The 25,414-nt window shown below is 38.5% G+C and overlaps 2 protein-coding genes and 1 long non-coding RNA gene across 6 annotated transcripts in view; 1 reads left to right on the plus strand and 2 right to left on the minus strand.

Annotated features, from left to right (window-relative positions):
* Positions 1–17,873, plus strand: part of LOC124136680 (histone-lysine N-methyltransferase ASH1L-like) — a 47,547-nt gene extending 29,674 nt beyond the window's left edge. Inside the window, exons 7-25 of the mRNA XM_046502664.2 lie at positions 192–240; positions 459–573; positions 831–985; positions 1,451–1,649; positions 1,818–1,926; positions 2,611–2,772; positions 3,604–3,823; positions 4,062–4,104; positions 4,294–4,391; positions 4,636–4,823; positions 8,192–8,387; positions 8,923–9,017; positions 9,225–9,311; positions 10,137–10,363; positions 10,580–10,664; positions 10,786–10,967; positions 11,534–11,606; positions 13,205–13,456; positions 14,203–17,873. Coding sequence (XP_046358620.1) covers positions 192–240; positions 459–573; positions 831–985; positions 1,451–1,649; positions 1,818–1,926; positions 2,611–2,772; positions 3,604–3,823; positions 4,062–4,104; positions 4,294–4,391; positions 4,636–4,823; positions 8,192–8,387; positions 8,923–9,017; positions 9,225–9,311; positions 10,137–10,363; positions 10,580–10,664; positions 10,786–10,967; positions 11,534–11,606; positions 13,205–13,456; positions 14,203–14,346 — 2,679 coding nt within the window. The 3' untranslated portion in view covers positions 14,347–17,873. The remainder of the gene's footprint in view (positions 1–191; positions 241–458; positions 574–830; positions 986–1,450; positions 1,650–1,817; positions 1,927–2,610; positions 2,773–3,603; positions 3,824–4,061; positions 4,105–4,293; positions 4,392–4,635; positions 4,824–8,191; positions 8,388–8,922; positions 9,018–9,224; positions 9,312–10,136; positions 10,364–10,579; positions 10,665–10,785; positions 10,968–11,533; positions 11,607–13,204; positions 13,457–14,202) is intronic.
* On the minus strand, positions 17,555–21,100 carry LOC125382901. Its single transcript, XR_007222565.1, has 2 exons — positions 19,241–21,100; positions 17,555–19,171 (listed from the first exon to the last, which is right to left on the minus strand). It is a non-coding gene; the product is annotated as an uncharacterized LOC125382901 (long non-coding RNA).
* A 39-nt stretch (positions 21,101–21,139) lies between these two features.
* Positions 21,140–25,414, minus strand: part of LOC124136725 (adhesion G-protein coupled receptor V1-like) — a 168,052-nt gene continuing 163,777 nt past the window's right edge. For all 4 annotated transcript variants that reach the window (XM_048401180.1, XM_048401247.1, XM_048401155.1 and 1 more), the window contains 3 exons: positions 25,225–25,346; positions 24,399–24,593; positions 21,140–21,686 (listed from right to left, as the gene is read on the minus strand). In XM_048401180.1, the coding sequence (XP_048257137.1) occupies positions 21,408–21,686; positions 24,399–24,593; positions 25,225–25,346 (596 nt within the window). In that variant the 3' untranslated portion in view covers positions 21,140–21,407. The remainder of the gene's footprint in view (positions 21,687–24,398; positions 24,594–25,224; positions 25,347–25,414) is intronic.

A 25,414-nucleotide genomic window follows, 5' to 3' on the forward strand; every position in this document is an offset into this window, starting at 1 on the left:
ATAATTCAACCTGTATTTCTGAAATATCCTTTTCCTGAAAGAGGCAGTAAGAATTTCAAGTAGATAGCATCTGTGTGTATCAGACATCTAAACGATGTGCCACCATAAGCTAAATCAGAATTTGGGGAGTATGCAATTCATTATTATTGTGGAAAACTATTGTCACTTGTTTGCCTTTATTACAATTTCAGTTGCCAAAGAGAGAAGAGCCAACGCCAAAGTATAAGAAGATACGGAACAGTAAGTATTGTAACATTGTCAGTGTAGTTTACAGGTGTATCCTGGAAGTGGAATATTCAAGACTAATTTCGTTAGGGAAAGAAAGAAAGTGTAAAGGAGAAGCAATGTTGCCATTCTATTGAGGACATATTGTCAACAGTTTTAAAATATGATTTAACTATGAAAGGGATGATTAGTTTAATAGTTTGCAAACATGAGCATCTTCATCTCTGTTTCAGATGTGTATGTTGATCTCAAACCAAATGCAGGAAAGAAACCAGAGCCACATTATTGCCAGTGCAAGAAACCAGCTGACCCAAACGAAAAGGGATGTGGAGAAGATTGCTTGAATAGGTACATTTCAGACCATACCATGAACTATGTGGTAACATTACCAATGTTGACAACAGAGAAAGGAATGTGTTCCTTGAGCTGTTGATGGCCAAATAATTGTTTGCAAGGTAAAATGGCCAAATCTAGGGGCTTCTTTATGTCATTTCTTACAGTTTAATCAATGCTAATAAACATGACTTCAACTTTATGACAGTGTTGGGATCATTTCTGTATTGCCCTATGATTGGTCTAATGAGTTGGTGTTACCTGTTTGACAGAATGGTGTTTACGGAGTGTAGTCCAAACAGCTGCCCTGGTGGGGAGAACTGTTCAAACCAGAGGCTCCAGAGACATGAGTGGGCACCAGGCTTGGAGAAGTTTGTTACTGAGGAGAGGGGATATGGTGTCTGCACAACACAACAAATACCAGCAGGTGGGTTCGGATGACGAAAAGAGAGAACCATTTGGGCTCAGGAACTTGAAAACTTGATACAAGCAGAGCCCTTTTTCCCTGTGTGAAATGTGTGTTAACTGCATATCAATGTTGTATCACCTTTTGGTTAAGAACAGAAGTATATTGTCTTAAGATAGAAATTATATGTGTTTATTGGGCTGTTTTGATGATTGGAAGAAGGCAAGAACCAAAATCAGTGCTTATGTAGAAGAGACTGTTTGGATGGATAAGAATGTAATGATGAATGATTGTGGATGAAAGTATGAAGATTAGATCGTCAGGACAACATGTTAAAATACAGAAAATAAGTTGTCTTGTCAAACCTCAAGGGATATTATTTTATAATGACAGTTTCAGTGTTCTATTAACCTGATTGAGCTGGACTTAACATTTGCGTGGACAAGAAACAAGAAAGGATGTGAATTTTTCATGTTTGCCCTTCAGGAAGCTTCATTTTGGAATATCTGGGAGAGGTGGTCAGTGAGCAGGAGTTCCGTCGCCGGATGATGACAGAGTACTCTCAGGAGCGGCATCACTACTGTCTCAACCTTGATAGTGGTGCAGTCATTGATGGCTACAGGATGGGCAACGTTGGAAGATATGTCAACCATAGTTGTGAACCCAACTGTGAAATGCAGAAGTGGTAGGTTTTGATTTGTTAAGATAGTTTGTCAAGTTAATGTTTTAGAAATATTAGATAGATAGACATACCAAACTGAACATGCAGATGTATTTTCTTAACAAAGTGTATATGGTGATGTTGAAAAACTAAAGTAGACGACAGTTAACAATACCTTTCTCCATGTGGCAGGAATGTGAATGGCCTGTACAGAATGGCTTTGTTTGCTCTTCGTGATATTGAGGATGGAGAGGAACTGGGCTATGACTACAACTTCCACTCCTTCAATGCTGAAACTCAGGTAGGTGATGAATAGACACGGGTTTTATAGCATGCATTTTGTTGAAACATCCATCTGTTATATGTACTGCTGAATCTGTGCAGCATTATTTTTCCAAACACAATGCAATGTTTCCTTCTCTGTAACAATATCAACACGAGTTTAGCTTCATGTCAGATGAACTTCATAACCACTTAGATGTGCACGGTAGGATCTGCTGATCTTGAGTTTCAATCCAACTCTCCTTGATCATTTTGTGATTTCCTCTCCCATTATTTGGACATGCTGTGATAGAACTGTAGTACTCTTCCAAGTGGCATTGAACGAAACATTCACTCTAATTCAATCATTAACTTGGGAAAACTTGTATCTGATTGGCTGATAGTCAGGTCATTGGGTATGAAGAAAGTATTGATAAAGAAATGGATCATGATGACCTTTATGATAATAATTAATCTGAAACTTGTTGTACATGATCTTTTCGTGTATGGTGTCCGGTCAGTTTGATTTGAGCTCACTTCTGTCTTTGGTCAAGTCATCCTTCATTAGAGTGATTATTGCTGATTATTTCCATATCAGCAATCGTGCAGCCTTTGGCATTGTTTCTGCAAGATTGTTGGACCTGATGATTAGATCTACTATGGCCTGCATTTATTTAAACATTATATCTAATTTTAAATATGTATTATATATTAAACTTTTCAGCAAACTTGCAAATGTGGTGCAAAAACTTGTCGGGGTGTCATTGGAGGAAAAACTCAACGAAATGGGCAGTGCAAGGACAAACCCACCCCGTCCAGGCCAGTTGGTAGACCACCAAAAGACAAGAGAAAATCGAAAAATAGGCTAAAGAAGTTAAAAGATAAGGTATGTACTTTATTATACCCAGACATAAAAGGGCTAGTTGTACCAAGGAATTCCTTCCATTCTGTTTGAAGTTTCATTTCAATATTGGGATTTTCTCATGGGGAAGTGTTTTTGTTCGTTTTTTTAGAAAATATTTTTTTTTACTGTAGGAGTTTTATACTTAAAAATTTGTGCAACTGGAACTTGACAACTACTGCATGGATTCTTTTCTAATTTGGAGTACCGTTTCCATACTAATAGAAGAGTTGCAGAGAAACTTTGATTTTTCTGAGAAAATATTGCTTTTTTCATGTATGTTTTTAACTTAGAAATATTTTTATACCCCCGACCTGAAAGGGCAAAGCTTGCCGATGTCTGTCCGTGTGTCATATTTCACATGCAGAGTATAACTCAGAACCGTTTAATATTTTGTGATGAACCTTTTGATGTTTTGGTATTTCCAAACAAATTTTTTGTGTGTTTTTCCCTGTTTTACTTAGTGTATAGTGGCAGCAATGGGGACATGTTTTTCCAGAAACTACTTACATGAAATAAACTTGTCAAGACTGACTTAAATCCTGATGCCGTTATTTCGTTTGATTCTTTTGGTGTTATCCTCCCTTTCTCCATGTATACTCACTACTATATGAACAAACCAAATTCTAATGTGCCCCATGATAAAGCTGTTTTCTTGTTTATTTTAGAGCTTACTTTTAATTTGATCTAGAATGTCTTGCTCCTGCAAATACTGGTAAAAATGTTACAATAACAATAATGTGATTACTCGTACTTCATTCATTCATCAAACCATTTAAAGGAGGTAGTGTGACCATGCCATGTTTTCTCTTGTAGCTGAAGCAGCATCCGGATCCAAGTAGTGCTAATAGAATCATAAGCCAGACTGTGATAAAACCAATGTCCAACCGAGAAAGGTGCTTTGCTCGAAAGAAAAGTATATTCTTGGTGAGGAACATTGACAAAGTTCGACAAATCAAACAGAAAATGCAGCAGCCAGAGAGAGAGAAAGATTCAGAGAGGGAAGGAACAAGGGACTCAGGAGTCATGAATGCAGGTTAGGACCACATAAATATTTGTTTCCTAGAAGATTCACTATTTAACAGTACTCATAATTACTGTTCCTAGAGGATAAACATGAAATATTTGTAATGTCTGACTTCTTGCATCTTTAATAATAATGTTCCTAATAATTCTGGTCTGGTAAAAAGGTTTTTTGATTCCTGAGAATAGCCTTATCGTTGAAGTTATTCCTCCAAAATAAAGTTCATGTTATATTTTCTTTTTTTTTACAGATCTCTTCCTTACCCAGCTTAATGACAGGTCGGTCAAAACCAGGTGAGTTTCTTTATTTATGTCTGAGGATGTACAGACTCAATGCTTTGCTTCATTGGACATAAAAATATATATTTCATGTTAAATACTTTATGTTCTAACTTTCAAGGAAAGTAAGTTCTGAGACTGATGTTCTTATAGTTCTGACACTAAGCTTTAATAATATTACAATTGTATGTTCTTGTTTTTCAGACTAGTGGCAATGGCGGAGGAGAATCCTGAGCTGCAGAAGAGATACAAACTAGTCAAAGTCTTCACAAGGATTTTTGATGTCATTGCATCATTTAAAGGTATTTAATTTTGGTGTACTCCTTTGGGATTTCAGGTTAGAATTGGACCCCTGCAACTTATGCTGGTGATAAACAACAAACAAAATCATTTTCATTTTTAGTATCCCAGCATTTCAGCTGTATATATAAGTTGTGGATGTATGGATGTTGCTTACTTGACTAGGGGATAAATCTATTGTATGGCTTTATGTTCTTCTTACCTGTTAATCAAAACATGTATTTATGGTTTATTTCTGTATTGCAGATGAAGATGGTAACCTGATTGCAACCCCTCTAATGACCTTGCCTTCTCGGAAGAAAAGCCCCGACTACTACAAACTTATAGATGACCCTATAGACCTGCAGTTGATTGGGAAGAACATCAGCAAGGGGCACTACTCTGACATGGAATTATTAGACAATGACATGAACAAGCTTTTCAAGAATGTTGAGGTAAGAAAGAATGACTGTGTAATATGTGTACCATGTCTAATGAATTTTGTTTAAAGCATATGAAAACCGTAAACATGTTACCATATGTTTCTAAGAGAGTGGTGTAGCTCTAGATAGTAACCTGTGAGCACCTGTCAGTTAAGAAATTTGATGCAATATGTCTTTGTGACCAACTCACATTTGATATGTCACATCTAAATATACCATATTGTAGTATAGCCAGTATGTTGTAAAGGTTGAGATATCGATTCATTGTGGATTAATATGTTCGAGACTACGTGAACTGACTACAGTGACAACTTTTAGAAGATATAGATGATTGCAATGTTGGTCAGAACAAGACATTTAAGTTTAGACTTATCTATCTCACACTATGCATTTCTCATACTTCTTTAGATCCTAAGTAAAAACATGCTTAAACAAAGGTTTCCAGCTTCTAAAAAAACCCAATCCACCCAGACACACCTAGCATCACCATGGTCATGCACCTCCCAACAATCAGAGTTATGCGTGCACACTTTTCATACTGGTTGACACACACGTGCTGCACACATAATTTCCTCAGCCAATTCATTCTCTTTCTTATTATTTTGATTCCCGACATGGGTACAATGTGTGATGCCCATTTCTGTTGTCCCCTGCTGTGATATTGCGGGAATATTGCTAAAAGCGGCGTAAAACCTTCCTCACTCACTCACTCTTATCGCCACTGTGTGGTGAAATGCTCTCGCAAGATAATCCATTTGGCTTTATCCTTTCTAATTTTCCCATTTTGAAGACTTCAAGACTTCTTTGGTTGGACGAACTGGCCGCGAGTGGATGGGTTTTTCTCCTTTCGACCCACATAATGTCTGCTAAGATTGCTGCTGTCACTGCAGCTCACCTGTGCGCTGTTCTCTGTGTGTTGACTTGCCCAACAAATCTTTCAGCATTATCTTCACAAGACTGGCTTTCTAAGTCTGCTGCAGAATCAACAAGAACTCTTCTGCAAAGCAGGATTGCGAAATTGGCATAACTACCTACCGTATATCGCTGTGTATAAGGCGACCCCACGTATAAGACGACCCCCCTGTACACGCCTTCAAAATCCTATACTCTGTGTTAATACAACTGTAAAAACAGCGGGAATTGATTTCAGCTTCACCGGTTATCACATGTTAGGTCACATGTGCAATATGCAAATGCTTACCGGTACTTCCGGCTCTCTACTCACGGATGTTGATTGTTTTACCATGTCAGGTGGTTTGACAATCTGTTTCGAGGCGACGGTCATTTCAACTTTATTTGCAGAAATTATTAAACTTTATTCAAGGTAAAGAGATACAAATCATGTTTATGTATGGAAATAGTTATTGGAACAGTTATTTAGGACGAAATGCGAAGTTTTATTGTCAAATGCTGGGCTGGCTATCGGACGCTGGTTGACATCGCCAGTGGAAAAAATTGTGAGATCTTCGACTCCGTGTATAGGACGACCCCCCTACTTAACCCCCTCTTTTTAGGTACGAAAAACTCGCCTTATACACAGCGATATACGGTACATCTTTGATGATTAGGGAATCGTCTATCCCCTCACTTCCTATTTTGTCTATCGATAACGATGGAGTATCTGTTGTTCCTGTCTTGACTGCTCAGCCCCTTTAAGAGAATCTACTGTCGACGTCCATGGTGACTCAACCTACGGAAAGTTCTGTCAGTGGTATTTTCTTCAACCTCACTCCCAGCTGCTCCATTCGTCGCCCAAAACCCTCAATCTGTTCGTTTGGCACATTTACAGAAATCCCTTGTTGCAAATGGTCACAGAAAGGTAACCAAGACCATTTCTGATGCTCATAGATTGACAACCAAGTCCCTGAACTGCCATAAGTGGCAGGCTTTTGAGGCCTTCTGTCGCCCACATGATATTTCTGAGCCATAGGTCTCTTGGTTGCAGAACTGCAGTCCTTAATTCGGCCTTACAAGTTCTGTATCACTGTTCTGCTCCAGCTTTCTCGTGTATATCCTACGGTTGTTGCCTTTATAGGCTATTACTTTGCGCCCTACCATCCAACTGGGAGATAAATGCATAGTGTGAGATAGGATAAGTTTTAAAATTTGTTAATTTTAAAATAAATTGCATATTTATATACTGATTCTATCGCACACATTATGTCCCCACACATCTATCCCGGCATCACAATTCCTTCAACCTATTTAGCTCTAGAAAGGGAATGAGTTTGCTGGGGAAATGTTTTCAGCACATGTTGGTCAACTGGCATGAAAAGTTTGCATGACCCAGATTGTTGGATGGTGACCATGGTGATGCTAAGTGTGTTCTGGTGAATTGTTATCCCCCGCCGCGCGAAAGCGCGAAGTGGGGGATATAGTATTCACGACCGTCCGTCCGTCCGTACGTCCCACCTGTTTGTTGCCGCGATATCTCAAGAACTAAACACCGGATTGTCTTCATATTTGGAACTATGGTGTATATACAGACTCCGCAGACACCAGTCGGTTTTGGTGACCTTGATCCCATTTTCAAGGTCACAGCAGACAAATCTGCTTTTAGAGTTGGAAAACGGTGTTGCCGCGATATCTCAAGAACTAAACACTGGATTGTCTTCATATTTGGAACTATGGTGTATATACAGACTCCGCAGACACCAGTCGGTTTTGGTGACCTTGATCCCATTTTAAAGGTCACAGCAGGCAAATCTGCTTTTGGAGTTGGAAAACGGTGTAGCCGCGATATCTCAAGAACTAAACACTGGATTGTCTTCATATTTGGAACTATGGTGTATATACAGACTCCGCAGACACCAGTCGGTTTTGGTGACCTTGACCCCATTGTCAAGGTCACAGCAGGCAAATCTGCTTTTGGAGTTAGAAAACGGTGTTGCCCCGATATCTCAAGAACTAATCGCTGGATTGTCTTCATATTTGGAACTATAGTGTATATACAGACACCGCATACACCTGTCAGATTTGGTGACCTTGACCCCATTTTCAAGGTCACAGCAGGCAAATCTGTTTTTGGAGTTGGAAAACGGTGTTGCCACAATATCTCAAGAACTAATCGCTGGATTGTCTTCATATTTGGTACTATGGTGTACAGGCGGGGGATATTTCGTCACTCTGTGACAAATACTTGTTTTAATTAGAAGCTGGAAACCTTTGTTTCCACTTAGTATCAAAAGAAGAATTAGAAATGCATAGATTGGATAAGTATATGAATACACAATTTATTGTAAAATTTACAAATTTGTTACCAGCTAGACCAAGTGAGGGTTTGAGATGTACTGATATGGTTTAGTGCTCTATTCATGATGTCTGATGGTGTATTGTAGAATCAAGAATACTAAACAGAACTTTTACACCTTATTCAACAGAACTACTGTGGTCGCAAGTCAGAAATGGGTAAAATTGTTGTGAAGCTAAGGAAAGTATTTTCACAAGCTAAGGCTGAGGAAACTTCCCAATTGGAGATCATCTTAGGTGAAGGCAGTGTCACACCACCAGTGCTTGAGGCTGAAGTTGTGGAAACACTCGGTGACAAGACCACTGCTACACCTGCAACAACAGCAAGTAAGTGTGCCTGTGTAGTGATTGGCTGAGAATATAATTTCAGGTTATTCAATGTTTTATGTGAGTAGACCATGTTAAGGCTTGATAATCAGACAAATGAACCAATATCAACCATGTCAATGTCCAAAAAGTGTAGCAGTTCAGTCATATTTAACTTATTGACAGGTTCTATGTATGGACCTTTCAAGACAAGTAACTACATCATTCAATACATTAGGCATGAGTCAATGAGTCACGATTATCATCAAGATGTCGGGGGACAGATAACATCTACAAGAGTGGCCGTATGTGACCTAGGTTCAATTAGTAGTGACTTCAGATATACTTCACAGATAATTTATAACCAGATGATTCTGTAAAAAGACATGAAGTCACGTGAAGCTTAAATTACTTTGAAGTATTCATTGATAACAGATTGTGACAATTTCGATTTGAAGAGAGGTATATCATTATTCAGGCGTTTCATATGGTTATACCTACAACTCAATTCAAAGTATTTCTGATTGTGGTGACACTTTCAATGTCTCTGTTATAGAACCACCAGAGGATGAAGAAGAGGAAGAGGTGATCAGATGTATCTGTGGCATCTTCAGAGACGAAGGCCTCATGATCATGTGCGAAACATGTAACGTAAGTGTTATCAGTGCATCGCAATATTCTGCTTCAGTGAATTTTCTATAATATGAAGCGTTGTCTATTTTCTGACTCATAGTATATCCTGGACTCTCCATGAACAGAAGACATGTATATATCTTCCATGATAACATCACATGATGTTTTCCTAAATAAGATAGTTGAAAGCATGTTGTTGAAGGGAGGTAACTCTTGACATTGCAGATATGGCAGCACTGTGACTGTGTGGGAATATCAGGAGATGTGGAGCGCTACACCTGTGAGATTTGTGATCCCAGGCCATATGATAAGGTATGATTATGAGAAGTTAATGTGTTCAAATATTATTGTTTTCTCATCTGTCCTAAAAGGTTGTCTGCCCTGTGGGGATTAGGGTCCCCAGCATCAAACAAGTTGAATAAGTTGGTTATTATTTCAGTTTGGTTCAATGGTCAGCTTTTTTTCCACATCATATGATGGAAGTTGGAATTTAGATAGAATACAGGGCTTGAACATCGATAGAAATCTGAAACGTTGGGGGTATCTAGTTCTCGTAAGGAATTCCATCCGTCCTTCCGAGGACATTTTTTTATGTGCGACCTATTACTTGAAAACTACTGCATGGATTCTTTTCAAACTTGGTGAACACTTTCTATGCCAATAGGAGAGGTGCTGGGCGAAGTTTGATTATTTTAGCTAAGAATGTTTTTCAATGAAAGTGAAACGTGTGCAACCTGTATCTGGAAAACTACTGTTATGGATTCTTTTCAAATTTAGGGAACAGTTTCTAAACTGATAGGGGAGGTGCAGTGCAAAGTTTGATTTTGATATGTGGATTTTCTGAGAAAATATTAATTTTTACATTTTGAAATCAGAATGTTTTTGTTTTTCTTCAACATTTGTGGGACCTATGACTTGAAAACTACTTCATGGATTCTTTTCCATTTGGGTTTATACCAACAGGAGAGGTGCAGTGCAAAGGCTATTTGTTGAAGGTTTGCTTGTTATAATCTTACTGCTAGATGATGTGTCATAGTATTGAAGTTGATGGTTACAATTTCTAGAGACCACACAGGACTAATAGTCAATTTGCATTGTGATAAAAAGTGTTGACATTTGAATGCCCTCATGTTGTAGGAGATCAAGCTTGTGCCTCAGCCCCCAGATGCCACCCCTGGCTGCATGTACTACATGACCCTGATGAAGGATGACATGCAGATCGCTATTGGGGAGTGTGTGTACCTCAACAGGGACTACAAGCGAGGAGAGGGAGCACCAGTCAGATCATCCTCAAGACTACTGTCAAACATAAGTCCTGACAAGCTGGAGATCTTCAGAATAGAACAATTATGGATTGATGAAAAGTAAGACTTAAGAATTTGCAGCTCTCATCACAATCATTTTGTTTTTGTTTAGCATTCTTATATGAATGACCTCAAGTATTAAGATGTATTGTTGCAAGATGATTCTCACTTGGTATTTTCTGTATTTACCTTAAGTCTTATCCAGCATGTAGTAGTAAGTGATTAGTAGGAGTTTCTCTGATGACAGATAATGTTATTTACCTGTTTTCATTGTAGTGAAGAGAGATACATCCTTGGCCATGCTTATCTGAGACCTAATGAGACCTATCACGAACCAACAAGGAAATTCTTCCACAATGAGGTGGGTACCAAAGTTAATTCTATTGGTAAATATGTGTACAATACCAACACAGTAATGAATAGGTGGAATGTGAGACTTACCATCAAATGTCAGTAGTTTAATGTTCTTGTGTGTTTTGCAGGTGTTCAAGTACCCCACCCTTGAAATAGTGCCTTTGGAGGCTATAGCAGGACTGTGCTGTGTGATGGACCTGAATACCTACTGTAAAGGTCGCCCCAAGGGATACCGCTCACAGGACATCTATGTTTGTGAATACAGAGTAGACAAGACAGCTCATCTCTTCCACAAGCTGTCTAAACCAAGGTATAACAGTCTAGTCATGCTTTGATGGGTCTTTAGACATATCACTCTATAAAGAATCATGAAATGTAGCACATATTGATCGTGTTTAGTCAATGTATCCAATGAAACCTTGTTGACTATTTTCTAAATGCCTGTGTGGTCTAGTGGATAGAGTGTCTGCCCAGAGAGCGAAAGGTCATGGGTTTGATTCACGGATGTAGTAAAAGATGGTACTTGGTTTTGCCGTGTCTGTCACTCAGCATTGAGGGATTAAACAAAAACTCTCAGCTCGGAGACAGTATACTCTGTCTGAGTGGGGTATCCATGTTAAACTGCAGCAGGGTATCCAAGTAGGCTAGCACTATAAAACCAGCATAAGCCTGGACTAGTACAAGCAGACACACATTCTGGACCACTATACACATATTGAGTCATCTGTAGTTGAGACATGCAGGGTACTATGATTAGACTCTAGTGCAAATAACTTCAGTGAAACTAAGTTTACATGTCTGTCAGGTGTATGATTATTTCTGAAAGAAGTGCAAGTTGTTTACCTCGTGCTGATAGAAAAAAATGTTTGTTTTCAGGTTTGGTATCAACACCAAATCCTACTGCTTTGACAGATACCCGCAGAAGTTGGTGCCAAAGAGAACCTATTCAGTAAGTTGGATATGATTTCATTGTGTGTCTCTGAAATATATTGTATGGGATCTACACATAACTATAAGAGTATGCCCCAACAATGACACATTCATTTCTCCTGGAGATTCTATCTATCTATCTTTTTTTGCCTCTTTTTGAATTTTGACCTTTAAAATCTTCGACCATGCTGTCAAATTGACCCTTCCCTTTGGAATATAAGTTAGCTGGGTGAAATTTGTTCAAATTTGTTGTCTTTCGAGGAAATAATTTATGGTTGACAATATCACTACATACAACTGTCCCTGAATGTAGATTTAGCAATTTAGGAGAGCTAGTTTTCATCTTTATTGATGATAACCCAGAAGAATTCACCAGTACTAACAGGATATTACATGAGATTCTATTTATATCAAGTTTGTGTGCTGAGTGAAATTATTTTCAATTTTCCCAAGGTTTACCGAGTCACTACAGATGTCTGATATACAGTGTTCCCTCACTATAAAGCCCTTCATTATAGCGCTATCTCTGTTATAACGAACGGTAACGTTTGGTTCCAAAAATTTATGAACATTTTTATTAAGCTCAAGTTTTACACTGACCTTTTTGCCCTTTTTGCAAAAAACATTACCAGCAGATCACTGTGAGCACACAACACCAGAAATACCAATCAACAAATCCTATTATTACACTATCTGGTTATAAAAACATGTTCATTGTATATCTGGACTTAGGTTTCTAACATATTTTATCATATATATTTTCAAAATTTCATTCAATATTGTGTGTGAAGGGATCATTATATACAGCTATTGATGCCTTGAATGGAACTTGAGTTGACAGAATGGATACATACATCATAAATGCCATACTGTGACTCGTTAGAAGTCATATTTGTTGTAGTTTTACTGTCATATGCCAACAAAGCTACTCGCGACTGAGAGTGCGTGAGCCTCGAAGGTGACTGGTCAAATTGTTCCATACGCAAATATGTCTGGCAATAGCGATCAGCTGTACCAAAGTGCTACACTTATGGATATTATTATCTTTAATATATTGTAGAGATGCAAATAAAATAAAACACTATTAGAATCTATTACTCCTGATAAAATAATAGCTTAGTTTACAACACAATACACACCGTAGTCTTCATCTCTGCATATAAAACAATGCCTATCAGAGCAAGAAATACAATTTATGGTAAATCATCAAGCCTACAGATGCCTATCTCAATTTTGTTAAAATTTTATTGACCAGGTTTGTTGTACTTGTTCGTTCGCCTGAATTCCCTGAAGGGATACTGTTTGTTATTCTGAGCATAACATGATAAATCTTTTTTTACACTATGAAACATTAACAGCTACTATATTCTAATCTTTTTTCAAACTCTGAAACATGCATCGTAGACCATGTCAGATAGGCAGAGCAAGCATACACTGTTGTGTTGGTCATCTACCCCATACGACTCCTGCCTTGACTGTACCGCTGATCGTCTATAACACTCATAAATTATTTGGACCCCCTAAGGTAGTGTTGTAGCGAGGGATCACTCTATATACCAGTATGTCATATAATCCTGATCGTACCCATATATACAAAACATAACCATGTTATTACAGCCGCATGAAGTACCAGAACAGTATAAGCGCCGTGGGCCTGGTGAGAGGCAACATGGGAGTGGGACAAGCTCCGTCAAGTCAGACTCAGGATCAGGGCAAGGGCGGAAAGGCGAAGGAGAGAGGGGACGTCCCAGCAAGAATGATGGCGTTGACAAGGGAGACAATCAGGAGAAGAAGCACAAGCAAAAGGATCGCGATTCTGATGCTGAATCCGAGGAAGACCTACCTCTGGCAAGGGTCAAGGAATTAAAGGTAGATGCTTGATACTTTTGCATATTACAAAAGACTGTAAAAGTTCAGCTGTAAGCAATATTCATACCTGCCCGCTGTCCTAAACATTTCGTAATTGTTGTGAATTTGCAAGTAAAATACAACAATAGTGTTTTTTAATTCCCTTAATTTCCTTAATAAACTAAAATTACAAGGTCTAAATTTTGCGAGACGCCAATAAAAAGAGGTTGTTATTTAGCATTAAACCTTCTGCTATGTGTCTTGTTTAACGACTGGTATGAAGTGCATATATTTTGTTGCTTCTTTCCAGTTGAGACGCTCCACTCACATTATCAGAAGTTGCTGTAGTCAAATAGAACTTACATGATAATATTATCAGCTGATTTTTTAAATCACATGGCTGGATTGTCCCCACCACGATTACTGTTTGTAATTTGGGAAAGTTAACAGCTAATAATATTTAATGCCCAACATGTATAACTTTGTTTTCATGTTTTGTCATTATTCCCCATTCGTATTCCCTCACTCTTTAAACTACAATATATGTGGTAATTTATTTTCTATAAAGTACACACAATTTATGGATAACAACTTCTTTATTTACTGTATAGGTGACATTTCAGTATAGATGCTTATACCGTTGTCAAGCATTGCTTGTCACCTGTCAGCTTCTAAGATATGCCTATCAGACAATTTAATTCATAGCTTGTTGTAATGATACAGAATATGTCTGCTGTCTTTGAGATAACATGTTCATTTGTTTTCAGAAAAAGGAGAAAAAGGAACGCCTGAACAAAATCTTGATGAAAATGCTGGGCAACATTCCTGGTAAACAAAAGATTGACGTGACATACCTGTTGGAGGAAGGATCTGGGAAGAGACCAAGGAAAAAAACACAGACACACTTCTGATAAGAGATTGAAGGAGTGGCATATGCCAGGTTTGAAGTGTACCTATATGAAAAAATGACTTCTTGTGTTTTTCATACTCTTACATTTGAAATCGAGGCTTCTAGAGACTTTGTAACTGATTTCTACAATTTCAGTATGTGTTCTTATTTATTGACAGTGATAGTTTCAGTGTTCATGCAACTTGTGCATCAAATGCAACAAGAGTTCACTGTGTTCAGAATGTTTGTGAAGACAAATCCTTGTCAATAGGGCTAGCGTGTATACCAAACAGACGCAAGTGTTTGCCATTTGCAACTTTTACCAAAGTCTTTGTAATCAGACAAGCAGGATATGGAGATCCTTTTCAAGTGTGAACATGCTTGTAAGGCCAGACACCCACCTAGAAGTAGAGGTTTGATCATGTTTGTTGAGATTGAACATCACTAACAATATTTCAAGTTAAAATGTGGCAGCTATGAAGTTAGACAAAACCTGGTTGAAGAAATTCACCCACACACAACCATTTTCATTCAGTTTTTAGTTTCATTGCATGGCGTGCTGTTATAGAGAAAGTGAATTTTTTATCTGTCCAGGGAAGTACACGGCTCATTGCTTTGATGTGGTTCGGAAAGCTGGTTTGTTCATAAAATACATTTCAAAGCAACAAGAACTATTTTCAATGGAAGGTCCTCAAGGAATGCATAATAAACTTATTTTAAGAACAAAACAATTGGTTTTGTGTATGTTTCTTTGGATATGAAAGGGTAGCTTTTGAATGATACGATTACATCATGAAATAGCATTAAAGTTCTAGAAATTGCTTTCATGTTTGCGCCCCCACTCGTTCATTCAGACTCTCTGCGCATTCTCAGTCCCACTCATCAAACTTGATTCAGGAACAGGTGTCTGGCTATGGTTAGTGTGATCACACGTGGTAGTTATTGTGCCTCATTTGATTTGAAACTGAATGTGGGCATTTCAGTTCTGGTGAGGATGTAGCTATTTATTTGTTGATGAACAAATTGAGATTTGTTACGTGTTATATTCTGTGGACATGAAGCCCTACTTAAGTGCCATGATTTTAACTTGATGAGCCCTCAGGCTCTAGCTAGTTGTGAACAAGTTGTTAATGTTTAGAGGAATTGTTGTAGAGGACGTTCAATGAAATTGCTATGAAATCTTCAGAAATATGAAACAAATACAAGTTGACTTTGTTTATTTTTGTTCAAGGAACTATCAAGGTGGAACAGTTGTTATGTTTAAGATGCAACTTTTGATGCAGTCATGTTTGTTTTGTGAGGATAAAATCTGATACTGTTACTTTTGCCTTACCTAACTGATAGATGTACTTTAATGGAGCAAAAAAACTGACTATATTGCATATTCGTTTGATATTATGTATCAGTCCTTTGTTATTCTGTGAATGTAAGGTATTCTGTGTTAAGATAATTCTCACAGGCATTTTGGTGCCAATTTTGCCGACTTCACAACAGCCTTTTAAAACATTAATATATGTAACAAAGATAAATTGTGATGGCTTTTCTTATTAGTTAGTAAATTGAACAATTCCCACCTTTATTTATTGTTACCGTGGAAAGTGGCTAATGTGTTCAATCTGTTCAGATGCACTTATACTTAACATTACTGTAGTGTGATAACATGGAAATCCAGAAACAAACTTCCCTAAAGTAATCAAATAGGTTGGTGCTTCCAGTTATGAACTACCCATCTACAGTATTTAGAAGGAAGTCTAGGCTGAGAGAAGGGACAATGTAGGAATATGATTCTCTTAATGATATGGTGCTGGCAATCTTGGGCTATTCATGGGCTCCTTTCAGACATAATATGGTGGCTGTTTCACATATGAAATAGCCACTCTTGCAATATGGCTGCATAAAAGCTAGTCAAGCAAGTTTTCTCGTCAAAAATGAAACAAATAGGGCAGCAAGAATATTTTGCATGTGACATTTTTATTAGTTAGACATTGATAACAGAAACAGATGAAATCTGCAGTTATCTGATGTACCGATCATGCCCCTTCCTGCTAGGCATTCATTCTCAATTCACGCTGCAATCACATATATTTTCATGTTGGAACTGTCAAAACCTAATTGAGCATTTTGTATATTTCCTGTCACAGCACCTGTGTATTAAGTTTGAGAGACAGCAGTAGTGTTCACATGCAAGGGAGGGGCAGCATCTTGTTTCTGTGTAGAAGAGATCTGTGCTGCCTATGAAGTCCATTTCTCTGTAGTAGATGTCTGTCATGTATTTACTGCATGCACTGCTGGGACGCCCGGGAAGGCACATCCCCAGCCGACAATTGGCCCAAACAATCATGTCCTGCAGTATTTAAAGACCATGAAATCAAATGAGTTAAGAGCTAATGTCCTTTTGAAAAGCATACCATTTTAATGTGTAAATGATACCAGATTTTGCCTTTAGCTTTTCTTGGATTCCTTATGAATTATGGTCACATTCTGTAATTTATGATAGATTTTTAATGGCATCAATTTCAATTGGTTACATGGTCTTAAACTTGTTTGTTGTGTTCAGTGTGATAATGTGACAAAGTTATTGTACAGAAGAGTGAGTGAGTACAAGTGTAATGGTTGTATGCGAGAGTGAGAGCAATAATCTTATTCTATGCAATGGGAAGTGTTCGAAAACATGCATCCCTCTTTGTTGTATATATATGGATTTATTCTAATATAGTTGTGACTTCACTTGCTGAAGAAAGCAGTTGTGCTGAGAACATACTGATGACGCTTGTGCAAGCTTTGTACATATGCCGCCGCAGGAAAATATGCTGCAGCTTATTTAAGTTCTTGGAGGGTAAAGAATCAAATTCAAAATGGATAAAATCATTTGTGTCATGATAGAGTATCAAATACTCAGCTGTATATGTGTAGCTATATTTTGTGTATATATAAAACTATCCCTGCAGTATTTTCCTGACAAGGAGGGGACCTGACTTATCGGATGGTGGGTCAGCCAGTTTGACTTTCTACTTGACCTGTACTTACATAACCTATTCATCCCTGGAGGATGTGTGTATATTTCACATTCACATCCTGTCATACCATTGGTTGTTTTGTAGATAAATATGTATTGTACATTACATTTTGTAGATATATATGTATTGTACATTATATACATACAATTATCATTTTAAACTTTTACCAAATTGTGTTCAGAAGCAGCTAAACCATTTATTTTTGCCAAATGCTTTCAGTTTTGTTCTAGCAAAGGCACATACAATTATCCATGAAATCTTATTTTTAGAATGAAAAGCGCATGAAGCAAATGAACAAAGCGCATCACATGTGATACTCTTGTAAAGATGACATTATTTGTGTCTTTAGTTGATCCTCTATGATCGTCCGTGATTTCAGTCTTCTGTGCACACCTGTTGTCATTTATCAAGGTCATATCAAACCATTTGCATTTACTTTCTCCTCTTTTCATACTAGAGTCCTATATAGAACCATCATGATTCAAAGTGGAGTGCAACTACACCAGATGTTAATAAAACCATAGGTAAAATAGACAGTGTTTTGTTGTCAGTCTCAAGTACATGTTGGTGGCAGCTGATGAAGAGCGAATGGATGCTGATTTATGCTTTGTTTTAGTCTCCAGCCTTGTCATATAGTCCAGTCTTGGGCGGCACACTCATGGTCAATAGCCTGAACAATGCTGCAGTTTGGACAAATTGTACACGTTATTTCCACTCATTTTACTTGACTCCTGCGCCAAGATCAGTGATTTTCCACCTACAGCATATGAAGAAAGTCTCACAATGTACAGATAACCTGCTTTATTTTTTGCGAAAAATGCAGAAGTGATTTGAATGAGGTATGAAATATTCAAAGGAAACAAGTATGTACACATATTTTGCATAGTCATAGTGAACGGTCTGTTTCATTGGTACCTTTAAGGGTCCCTTATTCTAATGTACAAGAAATTATTCAGTGAGTAGCATATATTTTGTCAACCTTGCTTCTAAAGTTTTCAGGCAAAGTAAACAAAAACTGCAAGTTCTTTTTACATGACTAATTGTACGACTAATGGTGAAGTATTTATGTTTGAAGGTATTTGTGTGGTAATGCGTGTTAAGGGACTAAACTAAGGAAAAAGACTATTAGAGATATGCCTTTGACTTCGATTCCATATAAAAACAATGTATCTGCATTGCTATGACAGTGGTGATAATTAGAATCTCATGATATCTTTCTTTGATGTCTTTCAATGACGGACATGCAATAGAGAATGTCAGTGCTACTGGAATGAATTTGTTTTCCAAATGTGAAATCCATGTGATGTCTTGAACAATAGTGATTTCATGAGTTGACTTGCAATGTTAATGGCTATGTACAACTGAGCTGAGCTCCCAAATCAAACATTCTGACTCCAGAAAAGTCAACCCCGGCTCCAAGCCAACATATACAAAGTTTACATGGGTGAGCTATCTTATAGCTTATATCTTAATGGCTGATCATGTGTAAGAATAAGTACTCTCTATGGAGATATGATAATGCAATACATACAGTTAAATAATTAAACAAGGTTGTTTTTTCACACAACAATGAGCTGTGAAGTCTAGTCCTGACTGACCAGTGGTTGCATGAGGAATGATGAGACATAATCAGCTACTGCCCACATTATACACTTTTGTTGTCTCTTCTGACAAGCATTGGGTACTGGGGACCTTCTCTATCGAAGTATCCCCACAGCAAGTTTTTGTTGTCTCTTCTGACAAGCATTGGGTACTGGGGACCTTCTCTATCGAAGTATCCCCACAGCAAGTTTTTGTTGTCTCTTCTGACAAGCATTGGGTACTGGGGACCTGCTCTATCGAAGTATCCCCACAGCAAGTTTTTGTTGTCTCTTCTGACAAGCATTGGGTACTGGGGACCTGCTCTATCGAAGTATCCCCACAGCAAGCATATGTCGGAGAGATGGTTTTCTCTGATGGTCCCCCATGCCAGGTTGACTGACCAATTCACAGTTGAAACACCATCAACATGTAGTTTGGGTCCTGTAACTACAGAATCTAGACATGAAGGGACTTGGTAGCCTCAGTGCAGTGACAAATGCAATGTTAATGTACAGTATAAATGATGGCTACATCCATAACTATAGCAACAAGGAAACATCACCATATAATGCATGTTGAAGTGAGATACAATCTCTTCAGTGACGCAAAGTAACATGACAATACATAAAAAAGGATAACATGACACCTTTCATCATTAAACCAGGTAACATGGAACATCATTAAAACAGGTAACATTAAACCAGGTAACATGGTACATCGTTAAGTCAGGTAACATGGTACAACATTAAAACATGGAACATTAAACCAGGTAACATGAATCATCATTGAACAGGGTAACATTAAACGAGGTTACATTATTAAACTAGGTAACATTATTTTGTTTGTTATAACGCCACACTCATTTAACCAGGTAACATGGAACATCATTAAACCAGGTAACACGGTACATGATTAAACCAGGTAACATAAGACAATACATTAATAAACTGGTTAGCATGACCTAACAGTAAATCAGGAAGTATCACAATTACACCAGTGTTCTTGTGGTAAAGTGTCTGCCTGGAGAGTGGAAAGTCAGGGGTCCGATCCCCTGCCTAGTCATACCAAAAGATGTAAAAAAGATTTTCTCCTTGTTACCCTGTGTGGCATTAGGGGGCTAAAACCATGAGTCAGTATTCTGTGTCTCAGTGGGGTGTTCATGTCAGACTAAGGCATGGTATCTCAGAGGGCCAGCACTATAAAATCGGCATTAGTCCAGACTAGTACAAGCATCCGTAGCCACACACACAGCCACACACACAGCCACACACACACGTCACTGTTGGTGCTATAATCTTGGACACGACATTAAACCCCTCGTTCACATCACCTCACAATGACACCAGGTTACAAGTTAACTTTTCACCAATTTAAGGAATTTCAAAGTAAATATTTGGAGACATAATTCAACATGAATGTGGCCTGAAATGACTTATCTCCCCTTATGTGCAAGAAACGTGTACTACAGGGAATATTTCTACAGTCTGGAAAAATAACACTTCTGACATTTCAAAAATATATGTACCAAATAACAATATACATGATGTGCAAACATTTAATATTGAGGCCTTTCTTGACAATTTGGTTTACAGATTCAAAAACAACATAGAGCCGTCAAAATAAGAATGAAGAAAAAGCAAATTGGAAAAGGATGTTTTGTGCCGACTATGTTTTGATCAAGTTAACAGTCAGTGACCAACCATGAGCTGAGGGACCTTATTGGTAAAAAATCACATTTTGACTTCTTAACATATTTAAAAACTACAGCATCTTAGGCCCATAAAAATACAATTCATAAGCTTTAATTAATATTTATTACAGAGATACATGGCATCAAATATTTTATCCCATTTTCAGACTTATCATACTTATAACTGTTTATGCAATAACTGCAAGTTTATTTATGATTAATTGAATGTAGACATGTATGCTGACATTGTTTTGAAATAATGTTTTTTATTACGTTACAAACTAATGAGAGAAAAATAAGATGCTTTTGTAAGTCTGCACACATAGCAATTCTTTACGAAATTAAGTTGAAGTCAAACGTCCCTCTTTATGACATCGGGGGGTCGGGTAACCTAGTGGTTAAAGCATTCTCTCGTCACGCCGAAGACCCTGGTTCGATTCCTGACATGGGTACAATGTGTGAAGCCCATTTCTGGTGTCCCCCATCGTGATATTGCTGGAATATTGCTAAAAGCGGCGTAAAAACCATACTCACTCACTCTCTATGACATCACAGCACAATTGTATCCTAGCACCCATAAGGTCCCTTTTCTCAGCAGGAAAGTTGTTATATTTTTTCAAAATGTTCATTTTATTATTTTTCTTCAGCACGTCTGTAAACTATGTATTTAAGAAAATCAATGCCTTGTGACAAGATATGTTCCTTGTTCATACAAACCGGGACATGTTTTAAGCACAACATGAAGCTCTGTTAATGCTAATTTGTGAATAAGTACAAAATGCATAATAACAACATTTATAAATGGGTGTCTGCAATATCTATTCTTTTTGTTTCATACCGCTCAAGTCTGTCTGATTGAATAGACAAATTGTCTGCACCATGTGACACCTCACTAGGGGCAAAACTCCCCCCTGCTTTCAAAGCATATAACAACTCGTCAAAGTCGCGATCTTCCATGTCGCTGTGAGATGGGCCGCTGATGATGGACACAGGAGGGTTGATGTAAACTTGAGATGGAAGAGCTCTCTTCACAGTCATCTGACTTCGTGGACCAATGGAATCACGCTCCCATGCCTGAAATAGTGTTTGGTACATGATGGAATATGTATAAAGTGAGCTTAGTTCAGCTAAATCATTTTGAGTTTTACAAGTACATGTAGTCTCCATCATTCAATCACATGCTGTCTTATGTTTATACTGTTTGGAAAACAGAGAACCAAGACGGCATGGGGTGATACTTGTTGTTTCCCTGCCTGGCGCTCAGCATTAGGGGGACAAAACAAGAACTGGTCAGCTCGGAGTCAGTGTACTCTGTCTGAGTGGCCTATCCATGTTAAACTGGCATTGGTGTTGTTAAAATAGACAGAGACAGATTCTTGATACACACTTGTATTTACCAGCAAACCCATAATAAACATCATGCACTTGTACATGTCGTTACTAACTGCCAGTCTGAAGGGATCCAAAATGGCTGCTGTAAAGTCATTCCCAAAACATGTTTTGTATCTGAGGGGAGTTTCTTATTCAGAGGAAGTTTGTATCCACATGTTATTAGGTATCCCAGAAAATGATTTAGCAGGAGGAAGAGTATTCACTGTCACTTGTTTGTAAACATAATGGTCAGTTGGTTGCAAATTCAAGCATGGTTGTGGCCTCCAATCACAGTGAGGAGTTTTGGCTGGTGGCAGCGATAGTATAGAGGGCCCCATGAATGGGCTATCACTGTGAGGAGCTTGCTTACCTCATGTAGAAGGGAGGTGACCCTACTCCCACCTACCTCACACAATTATCGAAATTATCGCTGCCACCAGTCAAAACTCCCTTACAGTGATAGATGACCACAGCCATGCTTGGAGTTGAACTTGCAACCAAATGACCATTATGTTTACAAACAAGTGACAACTGTAGTAATGTTTATGTTTTTGTTTATGTGAATGCAATCATAGTGAATTTTGAAAAGGTGTACGACTGCCCATATTTCCCAGATGAATTTACCGTTTTGTTTGTTTGATCAAATTGGTTCGAGATTGTAGACGAACGGAAAATCAACCAACTTCCCCCTTACATTCTTACTATATCAATTACATTATAGTTGTAATAAAACAGAAATTCAAAGTGACAAAGAAAGAAAATAATTAAGCAGGGGTAAGAGTACATGTATTAAGAGTCATGGCAGTCATCACTTAACATAATAGTCAGTCAGCTGCGAGTTCAACTCCAAGCATTGCTGTAGCCACCTATCACATTGTGGAGCTTTGATAGTGGCAGCGATAGTACAGAGAGCACCGCGAACAGGATATCACTGTGGGGAGTTTGCCTACCTCATGTAGAAGGGAGATAACCCTACCACCACCTACCTCACAAGCTCCTCACAGCGATAGCCCGTTCGCGGAGCCTTCTATACTATCGCTGCCACCAGTCAAAACTCCCCACTGTGAATAGGTGGCCACAACCATGCTTGGAGTTGAACTTGCAACCGAATGACCGTTATGTTTACAAACAAGTGACGACTGTCGTGACACCTAATACACTTACCGCTGATAAATTACTTTCTTTGTTTGTGAATTTGAATTTCTATTTCATTAAAACTATCATCTTTAATTGATATAGTAAGAATGTAAGGGAGAAATTGGTTGATTTTCTGTTAGTCTGCAATCTCGAACCAATCTGATTAAAACAACAAAGTAAATTCATCTGGAAAACATGGTCAGTCTTAAACCTTTTCAAAATGAAATATGATGGCATTCTCAAAGACATAAACAAAAGTATAAACGTTACTAAAATGGGGTTAGAGGGCAAATTTCAAGATTCTTGTAATGGCCGCGCCCACACTGGTGGCAGCGATGTTACCGAGAGTGTAACGAAGGTGTCACGCGCTGGGAAGGAGCTTGCCTACCACATTTAAAAGGGAGATAACCCGACTGCCACCTACCTCCTGTAGAAGAGAGATAACCCTACCACAACCTACCTCATGTAACCCTACTACAACCTACCTCATGTAGAAGGGAGATAACCCTACCACAACCTACCTCATGTAGAAGGGAGATAACCCTACCACAACCTACCTCATGTAGAAGGGAGATAACCCTACCACAACCTACCTCATGTAGAAGGGAGATAACCCTACCACAACCTACCTCATGTAGAAGGGAGATAACCCTACCACAACCTACCTCACAAGCTCCTCACAGCGATAGTACGTTCCCGGAGCTCTCTATACTATCGTTGCCACCAGTCAAAACTCCCCACTGTGAATAGGTGGCCACAACCATGCTTGGAGTTGAACTCGCAACCGAATGACCGTTTTGTTTACAAACAAGTGACGACTGTCGTGACGCCGAATACACTTATAGCTGCTAAATTACTTTCTTCGTTTGTTAATTTGAATTTCTGTTTCATTAAAACTATCGTGTTATTGATATAGTAAGAATGTAAGGGAGAAGTTGGTTGGTTTTCCGTTAGTCTGCAATCTCGAACCAATCTGATTATTTAAACAACAAAGTAAATTCATCTGGAAAACATGGTCAGTCGTAAACCTTTTCAAATTGAAATATGATGGCATTCCCAAAGACATAAGCAAAAGTATAAACGTTACTACATTTGGGGTTAGAGGGCAAATTTCAAGATTCTTGTAATGGCCGCGCCCACACTGGTGGCAGCGATGTTACCGAGAGTGAAATGAATGGGTCACGCGCTGGGAAGGAGCTTGCCTACCTCATGTAGAAGGGAGATAACCCTACCACAACCTACCTCATGTAGAAGGGAGATAACCCAAACACAACCTACCTCATGTAGAAGGGAGGCCCTTGAGCCCTTGAAGCTGGCTGGCCCTGGTGAAGGCTGATAGTGGTAGTGTGGTACAGCTGATGGATGGATGGAGTCGAAGTCATTGATGCTGACGGCATAGCTGGCCTTGTGTGTGCTGTAGTAGGGCATGCAGGGGTTGCGGAGGATTCCATAGACGATGAAGGCGAACAAACCCTAGAGGCAGATGAATCATAGTGAGTAAGTGAGTGAGTGAGTGAGTTGGGTTTAACGCTGCATGAACAGTATTCCAGTTGTATTCAAGTCAATTTAATGTAGAAAGAAAGTGATGTAGGTCTCAGAGTTTACCACTTCGGCGAAAACCATGAGCACAGGTTTGGTGCTGAGAGACCTAGAAACATAATTGCGGTGAACCTAGAGTCGAACACAATCATAGGTTTCCAGCATCCCCAAGGGATGCATTGCAGCGCCTTAGATGACTTGGCCACATGGGTCCCCGAATCACAGACTGTAGTCATAGCACAACAAGGTAATATTCTAGTAAATAATGAAAGTTGACCCATTTAAATGTTTCTTGAAAATCCAGAAATTAGTTTCAGTTTAACGTAAATATTAGTTCATATTTACTTCCTTTAACATACATCCAGTTTATTTGATCTTGAAATAAGCCAGATATTTTAGACTCTTTTGCTATTTCTACAAGAACCATGTGTCATACAAGTGCCATGTTTTTAAAGCACATCTCGTTGATTACGTTACATGCACATTAGGTTTGTATTTGGCTGGATAAAGCAATTGCTTTTCAGTTTTATTTTTTTTAAATGAAATTTAAAAAATATTGCCTCACCAATATGACAATAAACACACAGAACAGGACAATGAGCCACAGCTGGCCGTACACCATGTGTAGCCCAGCCCACAACCAGGCAAACGCCAGCAAGCCCCACACCAGCAGCATCAGCTTGATCTCTGCAAGCAAACACAGGAATGTTAGTCACACACACTAGTGCATGTATGTAATCCCATCTTGGGCCCAC

The sequence above is a fragment of the Haliotis rufescens genome, unplaced genomic scaffold (genome assembly GCF_023055435.1).
Source record: "Haliotis rufescens isolate VD_foot unplaced genomic scaffold, xgHalRufe1.0.p SCAF_1, whole genome shotgun sequence".
Taxonomy (NCBI): domain Eukaryota; kingdom Metazoa; phylum Mollusca; class Gastropoda; order Lepetellida; family Haliotidae; genus Haliotis; species Haliotis rufescens.